This window comes from Ranitomeya variabilis, chromosome 3 (assembly GCF_051348905.1).
Source record: "Ranitomeya variabilis isolate aRanVar5 chromosome 3, aRanVar5.hap1, whole genome shotgun sequence".
NCBI lineage: Eukaryota > Metazoa > Chordata > Amphibia > Anura > Dendrobatidae > Ranitomeya > Ranitomeya variabilis.
Window position 1 is genome coordinate 704,047,712 of NC_135234.1, and position 24,960 is coordinate 704,072,671.

At 41.7% G+C, this 24,960-nt stretch overlaps 1 protein-coding gene across 6 annotated transcripts in view; it reads right to left on the bottom strand.

Moving 5' to 3' along the window:
- NBEA (neurobeachin) overlaps nucleotides 1–24,960 on the bottom strand; it is an 838,139-nt gene that overhangs the window by 587,517 nt on the left and 225,662 nt on the right. For all 6 annotated transcript variants that reach the window (XM_077298228.1, XM_077298226.1, XM_077298223.1 and 3 more), the window contains exons 9-10: nucleotides 3,797–3,994; nucleotides 311–444 (exon numbers count right to left, since the gene is read on the bottom strand). In XM_077298228.1, the coding sequence (XP_077154343.1) occupies nucleotides 311–444; nucleotides 3,797–3,994 (332 nt within the window). The remainder of the gene's footprint in view (nucleotides 1–310; nucleotides 445–3,796; nucleotides 3,995–24,960) is intronic.

The window sequence follows — 24,960 nt, forward strand, 5'->3', positions numbered from 1 at the left end:
CAGTCTGTGTGGTGAACCTCAAAGGCCGCATTGAAAATAAATCAATAAACCTTTACGATTAGAGAATCTCTTAGCGCTTGCTTCGCATTCCCATGAGTGCATTTACTTAGAAGATTGCAAAATCTATTGTCTTCCTCAAATGAAATGGCCAACACTAATCAATTAAAAACCCACAATGCATTTACAGAGAAACTCGCGTCTGACCTCTGATAGAATCTCCCTACCACTAATCCGAAAATGCGCAATGCTGAAAAACCCATAAACATCGTGTGCACCGGGAAGATTAACATAGCAAACGAGAAATTCTTACCAGACCGTAGTTTCCACCTGACTGTCGTTCAGCTGCCGATTGTCCAGCTGTGCAAAAAGTGGAAAGAGAACCTGGATACCCCCAATCGAATGGATTGCGCTGTGTATCGAGTGCGTTACTATAGCTTTTACGTCCTAAATGGAGGGAAAAGGAAAAAAAAGCGCTTTAGAGTGATTACCTAACCTGCAAACTGGGGAGATTGACAGGTCAATGCATCCATATTGAAACCTAGCTAGTTGGTATTCACTATAAGGCCGGGGTCACACTTGTGTGTGCAATGCGAGAAACTCGCACGAGTCTCTAGCATCAATACCCGGCACTGCCGCTGGCACTCGAGACCGGACTGTGCGGCTGCATGTATATATCTATGCAGCTGAACGCTCCGGTCCCGAGTGCCGGATATTGATGCGAGAGACTCATGCGAGTTTCTCGCATTGCACACACAAGTGTGACCCCGGCCTAAATCAAAGAGTAAAGGTTCCCATAGACATTCGATAAGTTGGATAAAATGGCCAAAAATGATTGTTGGCTGTTCTGGTGAAATGAACAATCGTTTGGTTTGACCTATGAACGTCTATTATAGTTCTGGTTCGGTACAATGCATTTTTTTGGGTTGATAAGTAAAATCACTGGCTGAAAAAAAATCCATTAATGGCCAATGTCTAAGTCTGAGATGACTTTCGAGCCACTAACAAACAGTGCTTTTTGGCCCATTTTCATCTGATATATTAGGGGGTCTAAATGCTCACTTATATGCACAGATCTCTATTCATACCGAGCACCGACTGACCATAATACAGGTGGATTGGTTGTTTAAGGCCCAATCAAATCACACAAGACACAAGCGCATTGCTCTTTCATCCACTGATCGGCATGTCTACACTCGCCCAAGAGTTCTTACGAAAGTTCATCCCAATGATTATCAAATAATAGAGCATTTAGCACTTGCTCAAGTACAGTAAGCATTCTAAAAAGTTTGAAGATAGGATATGGGTAAGTAACACTGGTCATATACATTAATTAGGGATCAGCCATCAACTCCTCTTGAATCCACCATAAAGTTGCTCGCTCACCAAGTGTGCATTTTTTGATAGGGAGAGTGGAGTAAGAGGGTTTGGCAGTGACTTATCCCTTGCATGAACACAAAGGATCGGACATATTGGAGTCACAGATGGTGGTGGCCTGTCTTGGCCAAGTAATTGAGCATGCGGCCATTTCTGGTGCATTGGCGAGATGGGGGCAAGAAGAACACACTGGGGTAAGTGTTCCAATGGGAGAGAATATTACTACAATTATTTTTTAAAGCAACCTTCGCTCTTTAAAAATACATTTACAGTAAGTCCCATAAAATAAAATTAAAAAAAAAAGGAAAATACAGAAATGTATTTAGATAGTTCTTTGTTTAGAAATTAAGCTCCATCACCCTAATGGTGCAATACAGAAGTAACAGCTCATAATAACAACTTGTATCTCATGCCAATGTGCAATATAGTGCAATAAATGAATAATACTTGGGTGTAGGCTTTGGGGCATTTGACCAGAGGTTCTTGAGAACAGATAATGCTTTCTGATCACTTTGAAAAGTCAGCCTCACTCTCTGTTCCTTCAAATGTCATTACTCTTTAGGCAGAATGGCAAGATGTAATATGAATCTGAAGCGGAAGCTATTTTGAGAATGTGATGTTATGGGTCGGTAAGCAACAGATGTGTCTGTTCTCTGCCTCGGCATTCTTTAAAGGGAAGGTGCCACCAGTTTTCTTGTAGTTTGTTTTATTGTGAAATTAAGCTTAAAATAGTAAATAAAATGTATTAATGCAATGTTTGCACTGTTTGCAAACATTTCTATATGAAAAATATTATATATTTTCTTACAAATATATAGATTGACCACTAGGGGGAGCATTTTCCGTTTTAGACCTCAAGCAGCTATAGTAAGACTTACCAGCTTTACTGTTAGCTGGAAAATCTGGGCAGTAACTGCTGACATCAGCATTTCCCTCCCCTTTTGGGTGGTCTAATATCCCTGGGGCAGAATGAAGAGCAGCATCACAGGGCAGAGCCATTTTGTGTGTGACTGCCCTGTGATCTGCTATCACCAGCAGTTTATAGTTTATGTGGTGTGTATGGAGCAGCATTGTCTGTGCAGAGCTGTCTGTGACTCATCCCTCAGTAATAAGAAGGAGCTCCAGGTCTGCAGTGAATGGCCAGGCATTGTGGAGGGAGGGGGGAGATACATTGTATGGCTGGGACAGGTGTCAGCTCTCTCTGCAGGCTGGGAATGAGGGTCTGTGTGTGAGGGGGGAGGCGGAGACACAGCAGGAGAAGCACACAGGGAGGGCAGCATGTGAGGGGCAGAGGATGTCTGCCCAGTGCCTGGAGTACAGAGGAGCAGTGCACTTCTCTCCTGTGATAGAGAGTAAGTGGAGCTGGGCAGAGAGCACTGGGCTATAATAAAATGGCTGCTAGTCACACCTACAGCAGTGAGTTGTGCAGCCCACAGAGGCGTGCCCAGCTCACTGCTAACACCTCTCCAATGTTAAAGATAGGGTCAGCGCCGGTCTATTATCTCCTATGTCCATGGGGTGCTGTAAAATGACACTGTTAGTGCCCTGCTACTGCTGCAAAACCAAGATGTCAGCCCCCAGTGCCTTCTTTAAACACACAACACACGAAATCTGTTTCACATGCATTTAAAACTTGGTTATAGCAGCATGTTATGCTACATTACAGTGATTTATTAATAATCTACAAACGCGGTACCTTACCTTTAAAAGCCATATTTAAAAAAACGAGTGCATGGTCACTCAGCAGCAGATAATACCTAAACCTCTGTCCTCCTAGGAGCTCCTCCTCACCCACAATTTACCTTCCCCCTCACTGATTACAGAAAAATTGCATTAAATCCTGCTGCTATAGTGTTGTTTAATTTCTACCCTTGAGCACATACGCGACCTTCACAATTTACTGTACATAGGAAAAAAAAAATATAACTTGATCAAACTAAAGGTTTAAAAAAGTAAAACTGAATATTATAAACAAGTCAAGACGAATATGTTAGGATCACTTTGTGATTGCGCCCATCGATGGGTACAGCAGTTTTTCTTTCTTTTATAAAATATTTATATTTTGTAAAAGTGGAAAAAAAAAAAAAATGAGAGAGTGAACTGAAACTTACAAATGGTGATCCTGCAAAAACAATAGTGGCATGGATGCCAGGAATGGGAGGAAAAAACAAAAAAAACAAGCTAAATTCTGCAAATTCAGTACAACTGGTGCAATTTTGTTTCGCATATTTTTATTAAATGACCCTTAACTATGTAAGTACGTATCCGGGCCGATGCCAGAGGAGCCATCTCCAACGTCTTCTAATCGGGATACGTACCGTATATCATCTAATCAAGGAACACAGATGTAGGACACTGCCCAATATCTATGGGCAACGAAGAGGTAGAATACTTAATAACTAGATGCCATTTTCTTTTTTACCTGTAGCATCAGTGCATGGGGGGAGTGCACAAATATGGAGGGGTTTTCCTTTGGTGAGGATTCAAGGCAAAGCTGGGCGTCAGTGGCCTTTGCATTGTACGTGAATGCTATACTGCTTGCGAGTTTTCCATCATACAGGACTTGCTTGTGGTGCTCGGCCAAATGTATATCACTCTCAGATTTAAACTTGAAAGTACTCTGTATAAAAAAAAAAAAAAAACAAAGTTAGAAAAGTAATCCCAAAAGATAAACTATGTACGTGAATACCAATTACAACACAAAAACATTCTACATTTATTTTCAAGGAAAAAAAAATAAAATAAAATACAAGAGGAAAAATATAGAAAGTCTCAAAACCATACATTATCACATTAGGAAAAGTATCATGAAGATTTAATGCAAAATAGCCACTTAGCCAAAACAATGCAAATGTATTCCTTAAAGGTGGAGTCCAGGACTTAAGGTCATTAATATCAGGTTGGTGGGAGTTGGACAGGTCCACCGATCAGCTGTTTGCAGGTTTTGCAGTGGCTAGAGAAGTTTGCACAGCCAGGACACCACAGCTTTGTAATCTGTGTAGTTGCTGGTCTAAGGTAGGGATGCTCAGCCATTATTGAAGTAAGTAGGAGCAGAGCTGCAGTACCCAAGAACACCCAGTACGTAGCTGTGGTGTCTCGGCTCTGCATACTGTTTACTTCTAGCCACTGCAGGACCTGCAAACAGCTGATCGGTGTAGGTGCCAGCACCCCAATGTTAGGTAATGTCAAGGAGCATAAGGATCCGCCAAGTCCGATTTCTGACTGCTGGTCCATGGTTCATGGTGATATAGAGAACACAGCAGCGCTCAGCAGAAGTATAAAGAATTTGACAACTTCCTGGGAATAAATTAGCACTGCGGCACCTTCATTCTCATGATTAGTGATGAGCGAATATACTCGTTACTCGAGATTTCCCGAGCACGCTCGGGTGTCAGAGTATTTTTTAGTGCTCGGAGATTTAGTTTTTTTCGCCGCAGCTGAATGATTTACAGCTATTAACCAGCTTGATTACATGTGGGGATTCCCTAGCAACCAGGCAACCCCCACATGTACTTATGCTGGCTAAAAGCTGTAAATCATTCAGCTGAGGCGATGAAAACTAAATCTCCGAGCACTAAAAAATACTCTGATGACACACGAGCGTGCTCGGGAAATCTCGAGTAACGAGTATATTCGTTCATCACTACTCATGATCAGTACAAGTCCCAGGGATCGAACCCTCAGGAAGGACAAGATGACAGAATATCCTAGTGAAAAGCAATCATTTTTCAAGTTTGAAATATTCTTAAAAAACATACCTATAAGACACCTATCCATTACTAATCCTATAGTTATATGGTAAATAAAGACACAGCCAGAATATAGTATTTTATTAGAAATAAAACAAAACAGAGTTTTACTTTTTTATTTAAAAATAACAAACACAGATATACTCATTGATGTTACGGCTGGTCACTGAGGCTGCGTTCCCAACTAAACTGCAGTGACCTTGGTTAGATCCCCGTTAGCACCGTGAGGTCTCACAGTGCAGAGGCGAGTTCACCATAGTTCAAATTCACCAGTGAAATTCTCCCTGTGATCTCCGGTTAATGCGCCTCTGCACCGTGAAACCGTTTCTCACGTTCACCGCAGTTCATTTGCTGGTTGGGAACACAGCCTCAGTGACCAGCAGTAACGTCGATGACGTCACCGCTAGTCACTAAGGCTCGTAGTAGCTCATTCCCCAGAGGTTCTCAGCCTGGACAGTCAAATCTTGGCACCATCCAGGTTGAAAACGATTTATCCCCCAGACATGGATTATGGCGTGGGACAGAACGACGGACAGGTGAGGGATATTGTTGTTTTTTTAATTATTGGTTTATTACAGGAGGTGAGGGATTCAATGGAATGGGCGTTAAGGGAGTATAACTGTGTTTGATATTTTTAAATAAAGTAAAAGTGTATTTTGTTTTATTGCAAATAAAAGACTTTATACTGGCTGTGTCTTTATTTACCATATATCTATAGGATTAGTAATGGGATAGGTGTCTTATAGATGCCTCTCTATTACTAAGCCGTGGGCTTGATGTCACTGGACAATACAAAGGTGACATCAACCCCACAAATATGAACCCCACTTGCCACCGCTACAGGCTGGTTGTCAAAAATGGGATGACCCCAAGCGTTTTTTTTTTATTATTTATTTAAATAAATAAAAAAACAGCATGAGGACCCCTATATTCTTGATAGCCAGACTTGCTGAAGCAGACAGGTGAGGGTTGCAGCCCCAAGCTGTGAGTTTTGGCTGGCTGGTTATAATAAATACAGGGGAACCCACCCTTTTTTTTTTTTTTTTAATTATTATTATTTATTTACAGTGCAGGAGCTGACTGATGAATCCTCCCTTAAGCCGCTCCTGCTCTCACTGTTATTAGCGGCAGCAGTCGATGGCTGATGGGAGCAGTAGTCCCATCAGCTGACACCAGTGACCGTAGGTAAACTTTATACCTGCAATCACAGATGCGTGCTCACGGGACTGGCGGCTCTCTGATCGGCGATGATGATTTTACAGCTGATCAGAAATGGTGTTTGCTGCGCTGTCATGCCTCCAGAATCGGCCTCCAGAAAGGATTTTGAATAAAAGGGTTAGCTGAACTAACTGAACTGAAATTGGTCTTCTTACAAATATATTTGCTGCTTCTCTCACAGCTCTGCTGTCTTGCTGCTCTGTGAGATGGAAGGTGAAGCTCAGAGGAACCTAGAGATATGTCAGGTATAATCACACACAGCTCTGCAATGAGATCAGGAGAGCGGCCATTACACATCACACTCGTAATGCCACCTTAGTTTAAAATAATCTCTGGAGGCAGATTCTCAGGGAGATCTATGCCCCGCCCATAGCCCTAAACAGCTTATTTACATATAAGTGTGTATTTCTCTGGAATAAGACATCGGATTATAGCTATCAAGGTGCCATGTTATTCACCTGCGTACCCATACAGACTGCTTAGAATGGGTGATCCTACTGACAGATTCCCTTTAACAAGCAGTTCAAAAACTACACAATGTATCATCAGAATGGAGCACCCTGCTTAGGCTACTTTCACACTAGCGTCGTGCACTGCACGTCGCTATGCGTCGTTTTGTAGAAAAAACGCATCCTGCAAAAGTGCTTGCAGGATGCGTTTTATCTCCATAGACTTGCATTAGCGATGCAGTGCGACGCATTGCCACAAGTCGCAACCGTCGTGCGACGGTTGCGTCTGTCTGTCGCCACCAAAAAACGTTGCATGTAACGTTTTTTGGTGCGTCGATACCGTCTTTTCCGACCGCGCATGTGCGGCCGGAACTCCTCCCCGCACATCACAATGGGGCAGCGGATGCGTTGAAAAACAGCATCCGCTGCCCCCGTTGTGCGGCGCTTTCACTGCTTGCGTCGGTACGTCGTATGACGCTAGTGTGAAAGTAGCCTAAGCTTGTGCTTTGCTATGAGGCTATACACTCAGTACAATTGAGGTTTGGGACTTCAAGAATGCAGACATTTTTGCAGTTAAAATTCTGGAAAACTTGAAAGAACCCCAACAAACCCAATAACAATTTTTATTTTTTTTTCTTTTGACTGACGGATATGACAAAGTGTTGCGACACGATACTTCTGTAAACAGAGTCTACGCCAGTTGGTGCTGCAGGATGGAATAATAATGTACAAAGGAGCGTCATACTTAGAAGCATGGAAAGGAGCTGTAACGGCCTTCAGGAGCTAGATAAAAGGAGAGTGTACAAGGCGAGTACACATGGCACAGGAACAAGTTTTTTTATTGGTGCTTAAATCCAGAGGCAGAAAACAGGGATCAAAGATATAAACAAGCTGCACATTTGTAACCGTCATTCCATGAGTGCTTGGCCCGACACGGTTTATACAGTTAGATGAACAGAAGCATTTTCTGGAGACTGTTTACACACGCATAACCAGCAGCATTAACAAATACCATTGGCCTTAATGGAAAGGCCTTGGAGGAAAGCGCATCATATGGATCATTAGCTCGGCACGCTCGGGACATTCCACCGAGCCGTCAGCCTAGAATGACGTCTATTAGGCACCGCGACATGCTACTACTTTAACTGTAAATACCTTCACTTATTCCATTTTAACTCTTTCTTTGTGTCAAGAGGTAACACTTAATTGCCTTCATAAAATATTGTCAGATATGACCGATACGGATGCCGTGAAACGGTTTGCTGTCAAATTGTCCGAGCATGAACGGATAAGAGACTTCCATAAAGCAAGCTGTCATTTCCATTTGAAATGGTTCTTTAAAATGTTGCAGACAGATGACAGCTACGTGAAGATGACAAGCAAGACAATGAAAGTGTTGAAAACAGGAGTTCATTGACTCGCATTGTGTTTGTCAGGAGCGAAGAGTGGAAGCTGCTCATTTCAGCTGTACATTATCTCACTGGAAATATAGGAATAGCAAGACGATGGCGAAGAAAATGACAGAAATCGCTTTTCTATCTCTCAAGTGGCTTCCTGGAATGCACTAATCGAATGGCAACAAGCAATTCATTAGATGGATTCGAAAAAAAATGGATTGTGATTCTTACAAGAAGTGTCAACATTTCCAGCCATAATTATTGGAATGCATTACTGGCAATCTGCCCCAGGCAACACATACAAATATAATTTACTGTCAAAGGATCACCAACTACCCCCATATATCATAAAGCCACAAATCCCAATCCAATGCTGCTTGGGCGTCCAGCAGGTCTTTTCTTCCTGGTCCTATCGTGAGACATCAGAAATGCAGGAAAACATCCCTTAGGCTATGTGCACACGTCAGGATTTTGTCAGGAGTTTGTCAGGATTTTGTCAGGCTTTTTCCTCAGGTTTTGTAGCCAAAACCAGGAGTGGAACAATTAGGGTATGTGCACACGTTGCGGATTTCTTGCAGAAATTTCCTGAAGAAAACCGGAAATTTTCTGCAAGAAATCCGCATTTTTTTTTTTTTGCGTTTTTTTTCCGTTTTTTTCGCGTTTTTTTAGCATTCTGCAAGCGTAATTAGCTTGCAGAATGCTAAAGTTTTCCAAGCGATCTGTAGCATCGCTTGGAAAACTGACTGACAGGTTGGTCACACTTGTCAAACATAGCGTTTGACAAGTGTGACCAACTTTTTACTATAGATGCAGCTTATGCAGCATCTATAGTAAAAGATAGAATGTTTAAAAATAATAAAAAAAATAAAAAAATGCTTGTACTCACCCAGACGATCTCATCAGCGGCGTCCGTTCGTCTTCCTATAGCTGGTGTGTGCGCGCAGGACCTTCCGTGACGTCACGGTCACGTGAGCGGTCACATGACCGCTCACGACCAATCACAGGACAGTGACGTCATCAGCAAGGTCCTTCGCCGCACATCAGCTACAGGAACCGAAGCGGCAGCATGCAGTGGAGGCGGGAAGACATCGAGGGTGAGTATATCGCTATTTTTTATTTTAATTCTTATTTTTTGACCACTTATATGGTGCCCAGTGCGTGGAGGAGAGTCTCCTCTCCTCCACCCTGGGTACCAACCGCACATAATCTGCTTACTTCCCGCATGGTGTGCACAGCCCCGTGCGGGAAGTAAGCAGATCAATGGACCCCTAGGTGTGCGGAATCCCCTGCAATTCCGCATTTTAATGAACATGTTGCTTTTTTTTCCGCGATGCGATTTTTTCGCGGAAAAAAAGGCTACATTTGCACAAAAGATGCGGAATACACTTAAAATAATGGGAGGCATATGTAAGCGTTTTTTTCGCGTTTTTATCACGTTTTTATAGCGAAAAACCGCGAAAAAAACCGCGAAAAATACTTAACGTGTGCACATGGCCTAAGGCTATGTGCAGACGTTCAGGAATTCTTGCAGAAAATTCCTGAGGAAAACCTGAAATTTTCTGCTAGAAAACCGCATGCGTTTTTTGCGCGTTTTTACCGCATTTTTGACGCGTTTTTGGTGCGTTTTTGATGCGTTTTTTTCCGGACATTTCCCAATGCATTTTAAGTGGGAAATCCGCAAAAAAAACGCAAAATTAATGAACATGCTGCGTTTTTTACCGCAATGCATTTTTACCGTGGAAAAAAACGCATCATGTGTACAAAAAGTGCAGAATTCATTAAAAATGATAGGATGCATAATATAAGCAGATTATTTGCGGTTTTATAGCGTTTTTATAGGGAAAAAACGCGAAAAAACCGCGAATAATCTGCAAAGTGTGAACACAGCCTTAGGGTATGCTGCCTGGGCGTCCAGCCGGTCTTTTCTTCCTGGTCCTATCGTGAGACATCAGAAATGCAGGAAAACATCCCTTAGGCTATGTGCACACGTCAGGATTTTGTCAGGAGTTTGTCAGGATTTTGTCAGGCTTTTTCCTCAGGTCTTGTAGCCAAAACCAGGAGTGGGTGATAAATGCAGAAGTGGTGTATGTTTCTATTATACTTTTCCTCTTGTCTACAGTGGGGACAAGCCTCCGCCAGTGGCTCAACTAAGCATCATTCCCCATCATTTCTTGGGTGTCAAGATAGAACCAGAAGGTAGAAACCGGTGAGGAACTGGGAAACCATAGGAACTAAAAAGGAAGGGAATCAGAGTATTGCTTTTATTTTTTTAAACCCAAAAAAGAGGTTTGCCAAAAAATGTTCACCATTGGACAATGCTTTAAAGCATCAAAGTGATCCCTATATACAGCTATACTAGTGACCATCTAAAAAAATTAAACAGCAGCCCAAAATGGGGCCATAGACTCAAAGGGTTATGCCCATCATGAAAAGTTATCACCCACTCAAAGTATATGTGGCAACTACTAGATCAGTGTGGATCCAACCACTGTGACCCTCATCATTCCCAAGAAGGTGGCTCTGAAAATCTCCATTCATTCTCTGTAGAACTGTTGGTCCTGCTTTGCCCCCCATGTTTTGAGGCCAGCTGGCACATATACAAGATGGGCTATTAGAGTAGAGTAAGGGACATCCTGATCAGGTAGACCTTGTTGCGGTGGGACGCGATTTACATTTACATGTATTATTACTTTTTAGTTACTTCCTGCAGGGTATTTGCTCTTTTTTTGTCCATTCATTCTCTGCAAAAGTGTTGAAGATCTCAAAGTACTGTACCCTGTAGTTTCCGGAAGTCCCACGTGTAAGGATGAACGCACCACTGCATCCATTCATGATTGAATTTACTGGACTCATTATGTATTTAAAAAAAACAACATATTGACTATGCAACTAGTTGCAAGCATGGCAACTGCTGTTCCAATGGGGAAATTCAGAGCCCCCTTCTCGGAATCTGGGGGGGGTCGCAACAGTTAATCATCCGCAAGTTGGAACCAATCCTTTGGATAGGTAATAACTTCTAATGATGGAAATAACCCCCTAATGATACTCAATACACCTTTTTTTATGGTCCCTAATGAGAAATCAAGAGTATGGTGAGGGTGGTTGGTGGTTTGCCAGCCAGCAAGACACCTGACCCAAGCATTAAAATACAGGGATAAAGCAGCAAACTCTGTATTCTACTACTTTTAAAAGGATCCCCCTAAACACAGTCTTAACTGAAGAATGCAGCGTAAACTGCTCCACAATGTTACGTTGGTTCTTGGAGAGCGGTTCACACCGTGTCCGCCATGGATGGCAGAGAGTTGGTGGGAGACCTTACTACTTTAATGAGTCCATGCACCGCCAGATCTACTGTACTGTGCCATACTACCTTCTCTGATCGAGTGCAATAATTAATCTTTGGCATAGCGGAAGGACAGGTTAGAAAACCCTACGGCACCTTTAGCTGAACTGTAATAGCGTCATGAGCATTACACGTAATATACAGAAAATGCATGTTCTCCACGAGTACTTTGATCTGAAATTTTCTATAAAACAGGCTGGAAGTTAAGTATATTTACCGGCACATAACAAGCGTTACTTTTACACAGCATTGTCCACATTATCTGCTCGATAAGAGCAATGACTAGGTTCTCCCACAGACAAAGTCTTTTCATTTGTCGCCTTTTATCTTTTTGTAGAAAAAAATGTGTCTGCAACTACTGAAATGATGGTTAAGCAAGAAAGAGTGACAGGAAGGAGACCTCTTTCTCAAAAGAGACAATAAAGCACAAAATGATTAGTGAATAAGAAAAAAAAAATATAAATTGTAATGTAAATGAAAAAGAATAAACTGCATAACTGTCCCCAAACAAATGATAACTACATCAACCACAGTATTGGGTCATCAGGAATTTCGGATCATTATCACTACAGCGCCACATCTGATTACAGGTGGCGTCTGGTATTGCAGCTCAGTCTAATCACATCAATAGACCGGATATAGCAATAGTAGGCACAATGAATGGACAGATGTGGCAAAGCTTCTGTATGAAAAAAGTGAATAGCTCATATATGCATTAATTACATTAAGATATCCATTTTTGGAATCATCCATACAATCCATGTGTCCGTGAAAAGCACTGAGGCAGACGCCATCCGTGTGCTGCACGTGTTTAACATTGCAGTGAAGTTTAGTGGTTAGAGAAAATCACTGATGAAAGAAACTGATGGTAAAAACTGATCCAAGACCAAACATTGATGAAAATTATGAAAATTAGGCCATCCTTTAACATACGTGAAAAAAATGGACATTCATAATGAGAGACCGCTGCATTTTCCAGTGCAAGCAATCTCATGCACATGCTGTGAAAAATATCTGCAGCGTAAAATGACAAAAGCTGCAGGTTTAAGATCTGCAACAAGTCAATTTATGCTGCAGATGTAGGGGTCTCACTCTTTGCAGTGCTTCTCCGCAGCGGTAAATATTGCCGGAGGTCCGCAGTAAATCTATTCCATAACCTAATGTTACAAAATGAGACACAGCACAGCTCGAATGTTGCTAGAAAGCCAACTGATGGGTGATAATTAATATGGCTGCCTTTACTGCCAAAAAGGAAAACGACAATGGGGTATTTACTAAGATCAGCATCTTGCTTGCCAGTTTAAAGCCCACCATAAACATCAGATGGCTGCCGGCCCAATGACACTTTAGTTGATCGTTCATCTGGCAGCCATCTTTCCCCCGGCTCTCCCTTACACAGGAGCATTAGTCTTTCTCCATGAGAAAGCCACCAGCAGATATCTCTCCACGTGAGAGAGCAATAAGTTCAGCAGCCCAAAATCAGACATGCCCGACTGACATCTCCCCAACAATAAGTCAGCCGGGGTCCCCCTATACACTAGATTGTCGGTCAAACCAGTGGATATCGGCGGATTGAGCCGACATTAGTCTATGTTAGTCCAGAGCAAGGCAGAAGGAGAAATAAACCTCTTCATACATCTGCACCACTGTACCTTATACACCCTGTTGTCAATTGTGACAATCCCTGTACATTGCTGCAGAATATGTTGGTGCTATTTAGGCAACATTAAACAAAATAATAACATTAGACACAAAGGCTGCTATGGATGCAACGCCCGGTAGTTACAAGCTTTTATTTGAGGACATCTAAATCACTTTGTAGAAGATCTAGATACATATAGAGAAGTGATGTCAAACTCAAATACACAAAGGGCCAAAATGAAAAACTTGGACTAAGTCGCGGTCAACCTTGATATTTATTTAAAAAAAAGTCTACAATTGAGGACGTTTGTCCTTATCATACCGATAAGGCAGCCACCCTACAATCATCCTACACCCTACCAAGATGGTAAGTATCTCTGCCTGTATACTGGTGTTTTTTTGTCTAGAATAGTGGAGGTTTTTCCTCTTATGGCGTTTTTTTTACATTATGACTGCCAATATGTAAGGACCCTTGACGTTGGTTGGCAACTTAAATATTGTGGCCATAATATCGACCAATTCCTTGTTATGTTTTTGGTGCACTGTATATTTTTCTAGGGTGCGGCTGGGCCCTAGATTGCTCTGTACACTGTGGCCTCTGTTCACACAGGATGCGTTATGGTGAGCCCGCTACATGGCGTCATTAATAGGCTTAGAGCCATATACTTTGCATTCCTGTGTGAACATGCCACATACAGACTATTTGTTTGCACAGGTGCACCAAGCGGCCAATTCCTGATTGTAGGGTGGCTGCCTTATCGGTATTATTGCACCTGTGTATTTGCCATCTTAACTTGGGTCCGCTGCACCTTGGTTAGTGCAATTGTTGGAGGCCTTGGACAGGTAAGCAAACAGTTGATAACCAACTTATTTAAAAGGCTGGTTTTTTTGTGGACAACCATAGAGCAGGTGTGAGGTTATGCACCTTATCTTCACCCCAGGGTCCGGTCTGGGGCTTAAGTAGCTGGCCACCAGAGGCAGTGGGTGTTCAGTGTCTGGAGAGAAACACTCCACAGAAGTGTTTTGCTTATACATTATCTGAACTGTGGGTCTTGCTAACCCTAGCGGGATGATCGCCGCTAGCAGAAGGACTGTGCTTTGTGCTACCATTTTGTTGTGTTGTTTTTGCCCAGAGGGCTGTGATTATTTTTAACTTCAGCTTGGTTTATGCTGCATCTAATAAACAGAGTACATTCTTAAAGAGACAGTGTTCCTGTGTCTACCTCTGTGTACAGCTGAGTTAGCCGATTTACCACAATGGGTAGAAATACATAAAGTGTTTACGGTATTTATTTTAACCATATACTCGATGGACCCGATTAATCAAAGCTTTTTCGTCACAATTCTGGAATAAGAATCTTTGAAAAGTTGCAAGATTTTTGCACAACGTGAGGTTATGCAAAAAGTTAGCAACTTTTAGTGTTTTCAAGCCAATTTATGCCCACGTCAAAGTGGGTAGAGATGGAGCAGGATGGGGGAGTGAGGAGGCATGGCAACAACCACTAGTCAAATTCATGACGAGTGGATTAGCAAATGCTCCCGCAAATCTTACTCCAGCAGGGACTTGAATAAGATTTATGGCAAGGCGCACACCACGTAGAGCCTTGCTTGATTCATTAAAAAGTGTGTGCCTCTTAATGAGTCAGGAGGGCCGCACTCCATCCCGCCCCCTTATCCAGACTGGCATCAAAGACATCGGTAAATCATAAATATGTTAGAATTTCGATCACAATTTCTTAACTTGGAAAATAGGAAACTAGAAAATGCTTTTCTATCTTCTTGCACAATGCGGGATATGGCCACAGTAGGAAGTCACAGCGCGATATTAAATGGAAATTGAAATACACGCAACCTATCAGGGGCCAGAACAAACAGCATTTGTCTTAGAATGTATCAGCCGCTGAGGAGACCATCAAGCTTATCATGCCCTCTCGCACAAAACAATCCTGGGAAACCAGCAAGCCCATAGCGATTTTTCTCTGCTATTGAAAGAGGATGGAGTATGTAGCTCATTCTGATTCACATGAAAGGAGCGGAGCTGTAATGCAAGATTATATACAGCCCATCAATTCGTGCTGCTTAGAAAAAAGCAGCAAGCCCTATTTGAATGTGCCAGTCTGCAATACCAGATACAGCCCATGGACAAGAGTGGCGTTGTTTCTGCAAAAAGAAGCAGACCCTTGTTTCTCTATTTTAAAAGGCCTCATACATATTATAGCCTCTGATTTGGCTGGTCCATTCGGTCACTTAATATATATTGAGGCCTCTCAACCCTCTCCAAAAAGATGATGTTAAGATAGATAAGGAACAGGTTGATACAATTCATACACCATATTCTTTAGTTCTCTAAGCCACGGTTAGAGGCGTGTAATGGCACATTAAGGCACCATGCACATCAGACTAAAGTCTATGGGAACGGGCAAAAGTGGTACGTGTATTGTGCCCTCATCTATAAGGGTTGGGCACTTAGGGCCTGATACATCAATGCTTTTACCCCAGAAATCTGGCATAAATGCTTTGTAAAGTTGGAACATTTTTGCACAACGCAGAGCTGTGCTAAAATTTTTCAACTTTTGGTGTTTTCCTGACAGCTTGAAGCAGTTCCGCCCAAAGGGGCAGAGCTTGGGTTCCAAGGATGGCCCGAGTCATTGTTACGCACAACTGTCAAATTCAATTAAAAAAAAGCCAAAGTTTCTTAAGCCAGAAATGATACTCCAGTTCCCGAATGGAGTAAGCACATGCCACAGAGAATGTATGCTGAATTCATTAAGTAGCACACGCCTCTTAATGAATTTGAGCCATCGTACTCCAGCGAGCCGTTCATTAGTACTGGCGTACCAGACTTAATGAATGAGCCCACTAGAAATGTAATACCTGACTCTAGTTCTTGAGAAGATAAGTCGCTGCCAAAGCCATTTGCCAGCAGCATTTCCAGTTCTCCCCTTTGTAACACGTGAACAGATGAGTGTGGGGGAGTCAGGAGGGATAGGTATGGCTGACAGTGCTGAGCAGTCAGTTTTCACACATGTATGGTCGATTTACCTCCATGGAGCACAAATTCTCAGAAAAGCTGATTGTTCTTATGTATGGGGGAGACGGGAGAGATTATGGTCGGTGAAATGCGTATTCGGCTGGCAGCTTTATAAGGTAGAAAAAAATATGTATCCAGAACTCATCCCAAGTTTAAATGAAAAAAAAAAATTGCCATTTATTGGATATTATTAAAATCCAATTGTAGAAAAATATACAAAATACATGTGCCCAGACTGTTAGGCATTTCAAACCATAGTCCTTGGGTTGCTATTATAAAGAACCAAGGCACTGGGGTTTCAAATGCATAAGGCTACTTTCACACATCAGTTTTTTGCTGTCAGGCTGAATCCGGCGAATTTTGAAAAAAACGGATCCGTCGTAAATTGTGACAAACTGATGTGACTGAACCATTTTTTCACCGGATCCAACTAGCTGTAAAATCTGCCTAGCTGCTCCGGGGGGGGGGGGGGGGGGGGGGGGTTGAGAGAGAGAGAGAGAGAGAAAGAGGGAGAGAGACCAGAATGGGAAAACGCAAAAAACAGAGCATGCTCTGTTTAAAAAAAAACACAGAATCCGTCATCCGATTCCATATGACGGATCCAGTGACATAGGCTTCCATTCTAGCTAAAGCCAGATGGCGCCGGATGCGTCGCTGTCCGTTTTTTCGACAGACAAAAAAATGTTACTATGTCCGTTTTCTCCAGCCGCCGGACAAAATTTTCAATGTATCCGGCGAAAAACTAATGAAACGTGTGGCCATCAATACAAGTCTATTAGAAAAAAAAGGATCTGGCGGCAACTTTTGCCGGATCTGTTTTTTTTTTTTTTTTCAAAATTCGCCAGATTCAGCCTGACGGCAAAAACCTGATGTGTGAAAGCAGCCTAACAGTCATGTCGTATTTTTAGCAAGTTTTATATTTTTGTATAGTTAGATTTTAACCCCTTCAAGTCGCAGCCCTTTTTCGTTTTTTGCGTTTTCGTTTTTCACTCCCCTTCTTCCCAGAGCCATAACTTTTTTATTTTTCCGTCAATATGGCCATGTGAGGGCTTATTTTTTGCAGGACGAGTTGTACTTTTGAACGACACCATTAGTTTTACCATGTCTTTTACTAGAAAACGGGAAAAAAATTCCAAGTGCTGTGAAATTGCAAAAAAAGTGCAATCCCACACTTGTTTTTTGCTTGGCTTTTTTGCTAGGTTCACTAAATGCTAAAACTGACCTGCCATTGTGATTCTCTAGGTCATTACGAGTTCATAGACACCTAATATGTCTAGGTTATTTTTTATCCAAGTGGTGAAAAAAAATTCAAAACTTTGCTTAAAAAAAAAAAAAAAAAAAAAAGCCATTTTCCGATACCCGAAGCGTCTCCATTTTTCGTGATCTGGGGTCGGGTGAGGACTTATTTTTTGCATGCCGAGCTGACGTTTTTAATAATATCACTTTTGTGCAGATACGTTCTTTTGATCGCCCGTTATTGCATTTTAATGCAATGTCGCGGCGACCAAAAAAACGTAACTCTGGCGTTTTGAATTTTTTTCTCGCTACGCTGTTTAGCGATCAGGTTAATGCTTATTTTTATTAATAGATCGGGCGATTCTGAACGCGGCGATACCAAATATGTGTAGGTTTGATTTATTTTTTTTTATTTAATTTAGGATGGGGCGAAAGGGGGGTGATTTAAACTTTTATGTTTTTTAGTTTTTTTTCATATTTTTAAAAACATTTTTTTTACCTGTGCCATGCTTCAATAGCCTCCATGGGAGGCTAGAAGCTGGCACAACTCGATTGGCTCAGCTACATAGCAGCGATCATCAGATCGCTGCTATGTAGCTGAAATGCTGGTGTGCTGTGAGCGCCGACCACAGGGGGGCGCTCACAGCAGGCCGGCATCAGTAACCATAGAGGTCTCAAGGACCTCTATGGTTACTGTCCTGACACATCGCCGACCCCCGATCATGTGACAGGGGTCGGCGATGACGTCATTTCCGGACGGAAGCTTTAGTTAAATGCCGCTGTCTGCGTTTGACAGCGGCATTTAACAGGTTAATAGCGGCTGGTGAATCGCAATTTCACCCACCGCTATTGCGCGCACATGTCAGCTGTACAAAACAGCTGACAGGTCGCGACTTTGATGTGGGCTCAGCGCCGGAGCCCACATCAAAGAGGGATTCACGGCATGCGCAGTACATGTACGGCGCATGTCGTGAAAGGGTTAAAGGTATCCAATAAATGGCAACTTTTTAATGAACATTGGGATGAATGCTGGATACATCTTCTATACATTTTCTGGGAGCGACTGCTTGCTCCACTCCGTGCACCACCTGGCTCATTAGACCCTGGATTCTGTCTTCATAGAAGGGTGTTTCCTATTTTCAGCTTTTTAAAGGTGTATAGCCATCTTAAGTCTTTTCGCAGCTACCATGCTTAAAACAGGTTTTTCAGCTTTAAAAATATGCATAAATGTTCATTAGAAGGCAAATAGTAGGTTAGCTAATCTGGCTTCCTACTCTGATGAATAGCACCAGAGCGGCAACTTGTGGAGCGGGGCATCTAAAGCCAGAGCAGTAACCAGTGGATCAAAGGATCTAGAACCAAAGCAGCAACCAGTGGATCTGGGCATCTAAAACCAGAGCAGTAACCAGTAGATCAGAGTATCTAGGACCACAGCAGCAACCGGTGGATCGAAGCACCTAAGACCAGAGCAGTAACCAATAGATCATAGTATCTAGAACAAGAGCAGCAACCAGTGGATCAAGGCATCTAGGAACCAGAAAAGCAACCAGTGGATGCATGCATCTAGGAACCAGAGCAGCAACCAGTGAATCGGGGCATCTAAGACCAGAGCAGCAACCAGTAGATTGGTGCATCTCAGACAAGAGCAGCAACCAGCAGATCAGTGCATCTAGGACCAGAGCGGCAATCAGCGGATCAGGGCATCTAGGACCAAAGCGCAATCAGTGGATCAGGGCATCTAGGACCAGAGCAGTAATCAGTGGATCAGGGCATCTAGGACCAGAGCAGCAATCAGTGGATCAGGGCATCTAGGAAGAGAGCTGCAACAACTGGATCAAGGCAGGAAGGAGCAGAGCAGCAACCAGTGGATCTGGGCATCTAGGACCAGAGTTTCAACCAGTCAACCAGTGAATAAGGGCATCTAGGACCAAGAGCAGTAAACAGTGGATTGGGGCATTTAGAACCAGAGTGGTGACCAGTGGATCAGGCCACTGGGGTTAGATTACTATATTTGCCATTTAACTTACTAATTAATTATTTGGCCATAATTTTTTGGAAAAACTGAAACCTGTTTAATATTTGATTATTACTGAGAAGAAGAGAAGAAAACAGAATTAACAAGTCTACGAAATTGGCAGGAGATGGGTAGAGGACTCACATGGCCAAACTCAAAGCGGAACTAAATGTTCCTTCTACCCGGAGGAGGGACGCTAAGGTTCTGCTATAATCAAGCACTCGTCTACTTTACTTTTCAGGTCATTATGTCTCAGATAGTAATAGGTTATTAGTTTAAACATTTCATTTTTTTCTTTTATCTTTTAGATTCCGCACAATCTATACTTAGCAGGAAATAAAAAGACATCAAACATTTTAAATCTTTTCCCCTTTTTCTTTTGCCAAGTGAACCAAGAATGTCATATTTAATCATGTAAGGAATATTCTCCCATTGGTTTTGTTGGCAGATTCATTCGGTAGATACTTCCAGCCAACCAAGGAGACTTAATAAATTACACAGTTGCTACGGGGTTTGATATGCATTGATCTGAACATTTAAGGTCATTTAATGTCCCAATTCAATTAATTATTTTTTTATCCAGGTACTGTTTTATGGATATTTTTCTAATCTAATTATCTAGTGCAATAAACTTTTTTTTTGCGAACCGGAAAAATACCACTTAAATTTTTTTTAGATTTATTACAATTTTAAACTTACAGATTTGATCTTCCCTTAAAGGGGTTTCTCCATATTAGAAATTAATGCCAAAGAATATTTAATTTCCGAAAATGAAAGAAAACTTTTTGGAACCAGTCTCTAAAGCGGACATATCCCAAGATGTATTAAATGGAGCACAAAATTACTTTTCAAACCAATCACAGGCGCTCAGTGCACTTTCATACCAAAATGTTTTCTATCTATATGGGTATAAAAACAGCTGGAAAACATGTAGTTGGGAAGATGCATTGAACGGTTTGGCCACACCAAGGATACACCAAACACTTGTACTTGGTTTGAACAGTCATCAGTCATTTTGTGCTGACAGCGTGCCTTTAAGCAAGATGCTCAACAAACATGACAAAAAAATTATGTTTGATGGATGCATCATCCATAGGCTCCTTACTGGATTTCTGGGACAGTCATTGTATTGAGGTAGTAGAACGACAAATTGTATAAAGAGGACCTTACACAAGCAAATTCAAGTTGTGAACGGGAGAAGATTGTGTGTATATATATATATATATATATATATATATATATATATATATATATATATATATATATATATATATATATACACATATATATATACACTCACTGGCCACTTTATTAGGTACACCTGTCCAACTTGCTGTTAACACTTAATTTCTAATCAGCCAATCACATGGCGGCAACTCAGTGCATTTAGGCATGTAGACATGGTCAAGACAATCTCCTGCAGTTCAAACCGAGCATCAGTATGGGGAAGAAAGGTGATTTGAGTGCCTTTGAACGTGGCATGGTTGTTGGTGCCAGAAGGGCTGGTCTGAGTATTTAAGAAACTGCTGATCTACTGGGATTTTCACGCACAACCATCTCTAGGGTTTACAGAGAATGGTCCGAAAAAGAAAAAAAATCCAGTGAGCGGCAGTTCTGTGGGCGGAAATGCCTTGTTGATGCCAGAGGTCAGAGGAGAATGGGCAGACTAGTTCGAGCTGATAGAAAGGCAACAGTGACTCAAATCGCCACCCGTTACAACCAAGGTAGGCCTAAGAGCATCTCTGAACGCACAGTGCGTCGAACTTTGAGGCAGATGGGCTACAGCAGCAGAAGACCACACCGGGTACCACTCCTTTCAGCTAAGAACAGGAAACTGAGGCTACAATTTGTACAAGCTCATCGAAATTGGACAGTAGAAGATTGGAAAAACGTTGCTTGGTCTGATGAGTCTCGATTTCTGCTGCGACATTCGGATGGTAGGGTCAGAATTTGGCGTAAACAACATGAAAGCATGGATCCATCCTGCCTTGTATGGAGCATCTTTGGGATGTGCAGCCGACAAATCTGCGGCAACTGTGTGATGCCATCATGTCAATATGGACCAAAATCTCTGAGGAATGCTTCCAGCACCTTGTTGAATCTATGCCATGAAGAATTGAGGCAGTTCTGAAGGCAAAAGGGGGTCCAACCCGTTACTAGCATGGTGTACCTAATAAAGTGTCCGGTGAGTGTATATATATATATATATATATATATATATATATATATATATATATATATATATATATATATATATATCAAGTTGACCTTCTAGTTTAAATATTTTTGGTGGATCATTCTCTAATCACACAGGAGATGTGCTGCCGACAGCGATGTTCACACAGGAGATGTGCTGCCGACAGCGATGTTCACACAGGAGATGTGCTGCCGACAACGATGTTCACACAGGAGATGCAGCCAACCGACAAGTGTTTGCCTGTTTGTTAGGTGATCATGGCCAAGATTTGATGGCTGAAGATAATTATTCTTAGAAATGTTCATTTGGCTGATTGGACCATTTAAAAGGGTCTTATTTTAACACAAGTCAAGAAAAAGAAAAGTTAAGGGAAGACACATCTGTACAAGCAATTAGGTGCCTTTCCAATGGGCCCTCATTCCTCTTGGCTCACTATATACATACACACGTGTATATACACATACATTATACAATCCACTCTGCTCATCTTCCCCCCCAGCAGACTGAGGTGTATACCCAGCCCGGTTGTATGCAGAGCCAGTTAGGTGGGAATAATCAGAGTCTGTAGAGCTGGGATTTAACATCAGCCTATATATGCACATGCACACACACGTACACGTACACGTACACGTACAGACATACAGACAGTGGTTTCCAAAAGCACTCCTGGGCTTTTTACCTATTTTGTTACATTACAACTGGTGTTTAAATATTTTTGTAATTCAATTTGTGTTTGATGCATCAACACTAAATAGTCAAAGTTGGTAAAGTGAAGTGAGAAAAATATATTCATAAATTAAATTTATAAGATCATATAACTAAAAGTTGCTATGTGCATATGTATTCTCTTATGGGATGACGCCCCTAAACATTTGTGATGCCAGCAATTTCCTTCATAAGTGACATGCTTAAAGGAAGTCCACTTGTGAGCAATCTCATGATCTGTCAGAATATCCTTTTCTGGAATGCCACAGAGGCTGCAACACCATTAAGCCAGGTGGCCTTTATGGAAGAATGGGCATAAAAAAGCTTCTATTTACGCACAAAATTTGTATGTCTCGTTTTGAATTTGTCAAAAGAAATGTGGGAGACTTTCCAAATGTATTGGAGGAAGGTGTTGTGGTCAGAGGAGATCAAAATTCTAATTTTTGGCGACCGAGGTAAACTATGTCTGGCACAAACCAAAACAGCTCATCACCCAAAGAACACCATCCCCACAGTGAAATATGGTGGTGGCAGCAACATGCTGTGGGGATATTTTTTGGCAGCAGGGATAGAGAAAATGGTCCGAGTCAAGGGAATAATGGATAGTGTCAAATACAGAGATGCTCTTGAGCAAAACCTATTAGTCTGTCAGTGATTTGAGATTGGGATGGAGGTTCACCTTCCAACAAGACAATGACTCAAAGCATACTGATAAAGCAACACTTGAGTGGTTTCAGGACAAACGTGTAAATGTTTTGGAGTGGCCTAGTCAAAGCCCAGACCTTAATCCAATTAAGAATCTGGGTTCAGACTTGAATATTGTTGTTCACCAGAGGAAACCATCTAACTTGAAGGAGGAGCAGTTTTGCATTTAGTAAAGGGCAAAAATGCTAGTTGCGAGATGTGAAAACATCATAGAGACTTATCAAAAGTGACTTGCAGCTGTAATTGCTGCAAAAGGAGGATGTACAAAGTACTAACTTTAGGGGTGTGAATACATATGCACATGCCAATTTTTCATTATTTGAACCCATAAATTTAATTTATGCCTATATTTTTCTTACTTCACCAACTTAGACTATTAAGTGCTGGCTAAGGACATTGTGTTTATGGATTCCTTTTTTTGACACAAGAATTGAGCGCCTCTGAACGCTACCTAATGCCTACCTGATATATATTATATATACACACACACCATATATATATACACACACACCGTATATACACTTATATACATATTTTTCTTCTTATTCTATATGCTGCTGCATCTTCCCCACATACAACGCCAATAAAAGGTGAAAGAATTGTCTTCAGAGCTTTGATACATCTAATTAAAAACACTAAAAATGTTTCGATGTACAAAAAAATAAATAAATAAATAAATCTGATGCTGGATAGGCACATCTATACATGATAGTGCGATTGATTGGGGGTGACAGGTTGCCTGCCTGGTGATGTCATTATATGGTTTATGAAAATTGGCTATAAATGTGGTATTGAAAAAAACAAGACTCCGATTTGCATTCCCATCACAATCACAAAGCGCACAGGACGAGGTAGAATAATTGCAGAAACAATGAGCCAAGCGCTGACAGCGCACGGGGAAGATTTATAAACAGCTGCAGCGATTCATTGAAGGCTGAACACTGAAAGCCCAGGATGATCGCAGAGTACATGTAAACACGCTCTGCGGGGCATGATAAGATGCTGTCACACACACCATCTCCATCTAACTCCAGCCTGCAGTGTTCAATAGAAAGGAATTTACACCATTGTGTTCCTGGTGCACTACATTAACAATATGTGCAATCCAAGGGTGGTCGGAGGGGTTAACCCCATACGTGTCACTTGTTTTTCCTTAAAGTTAGATGAGCCTTATTAACATACTTCTGTACTATCAATATATGTGACTCTAGATCCTACAGTCTACATGTGCCAAACAAGACTGGGGAACAAAAAAGCACAATAAGGCCTTACCCGATGATCAAGGACAGTACGGTGAAAGGTCACCTGGTTCGGTTGTGTACTACACAACGATAGACTCAAACATCTGCTGCTGCAGGCCCCTGGGTTAGAAAACCATTGAGGTGCCAAGTAGGAATAAGTAGGTCCTCTGCGATGCCGATGAAAAGCTAAAGGAAGATTCCAGGAGACGAAATTGGCAGCAAAGCGGTTCACAATCATCGGATTTCGACTTCTCGAAGTCTTCTCAATTTTGTGGGGTTTTTTCCTGATGAAGAAGTTGGATGACTTCAAAACGCGTTGATTTAAAACAGCATTGCTACCAATTTTATCTGTAGATGTGAAAATTTACACCATATACACCGTGTGGGAAATGGATCCTTAGGAAAACCTAAACTTTACAATACGGTTTCATGAATAGTAATTGTGTTGCTCATGTAAGGATTTGTCGAAAAGACGGCTTTAGAGATAAAGTCAAGCAATATAAAGCTGTAATTGAATGTTGGTTCTACAATGTGCTACCTGTCATTAATAACCTTATCTATAGTCTTGGAATCTTCGAGAGACGCCTAGGAAACAAGTCTCAAGATTATTGCACACCATATGGTACTCAGTGAAAAGACATAATAGAAGGACTAAATATC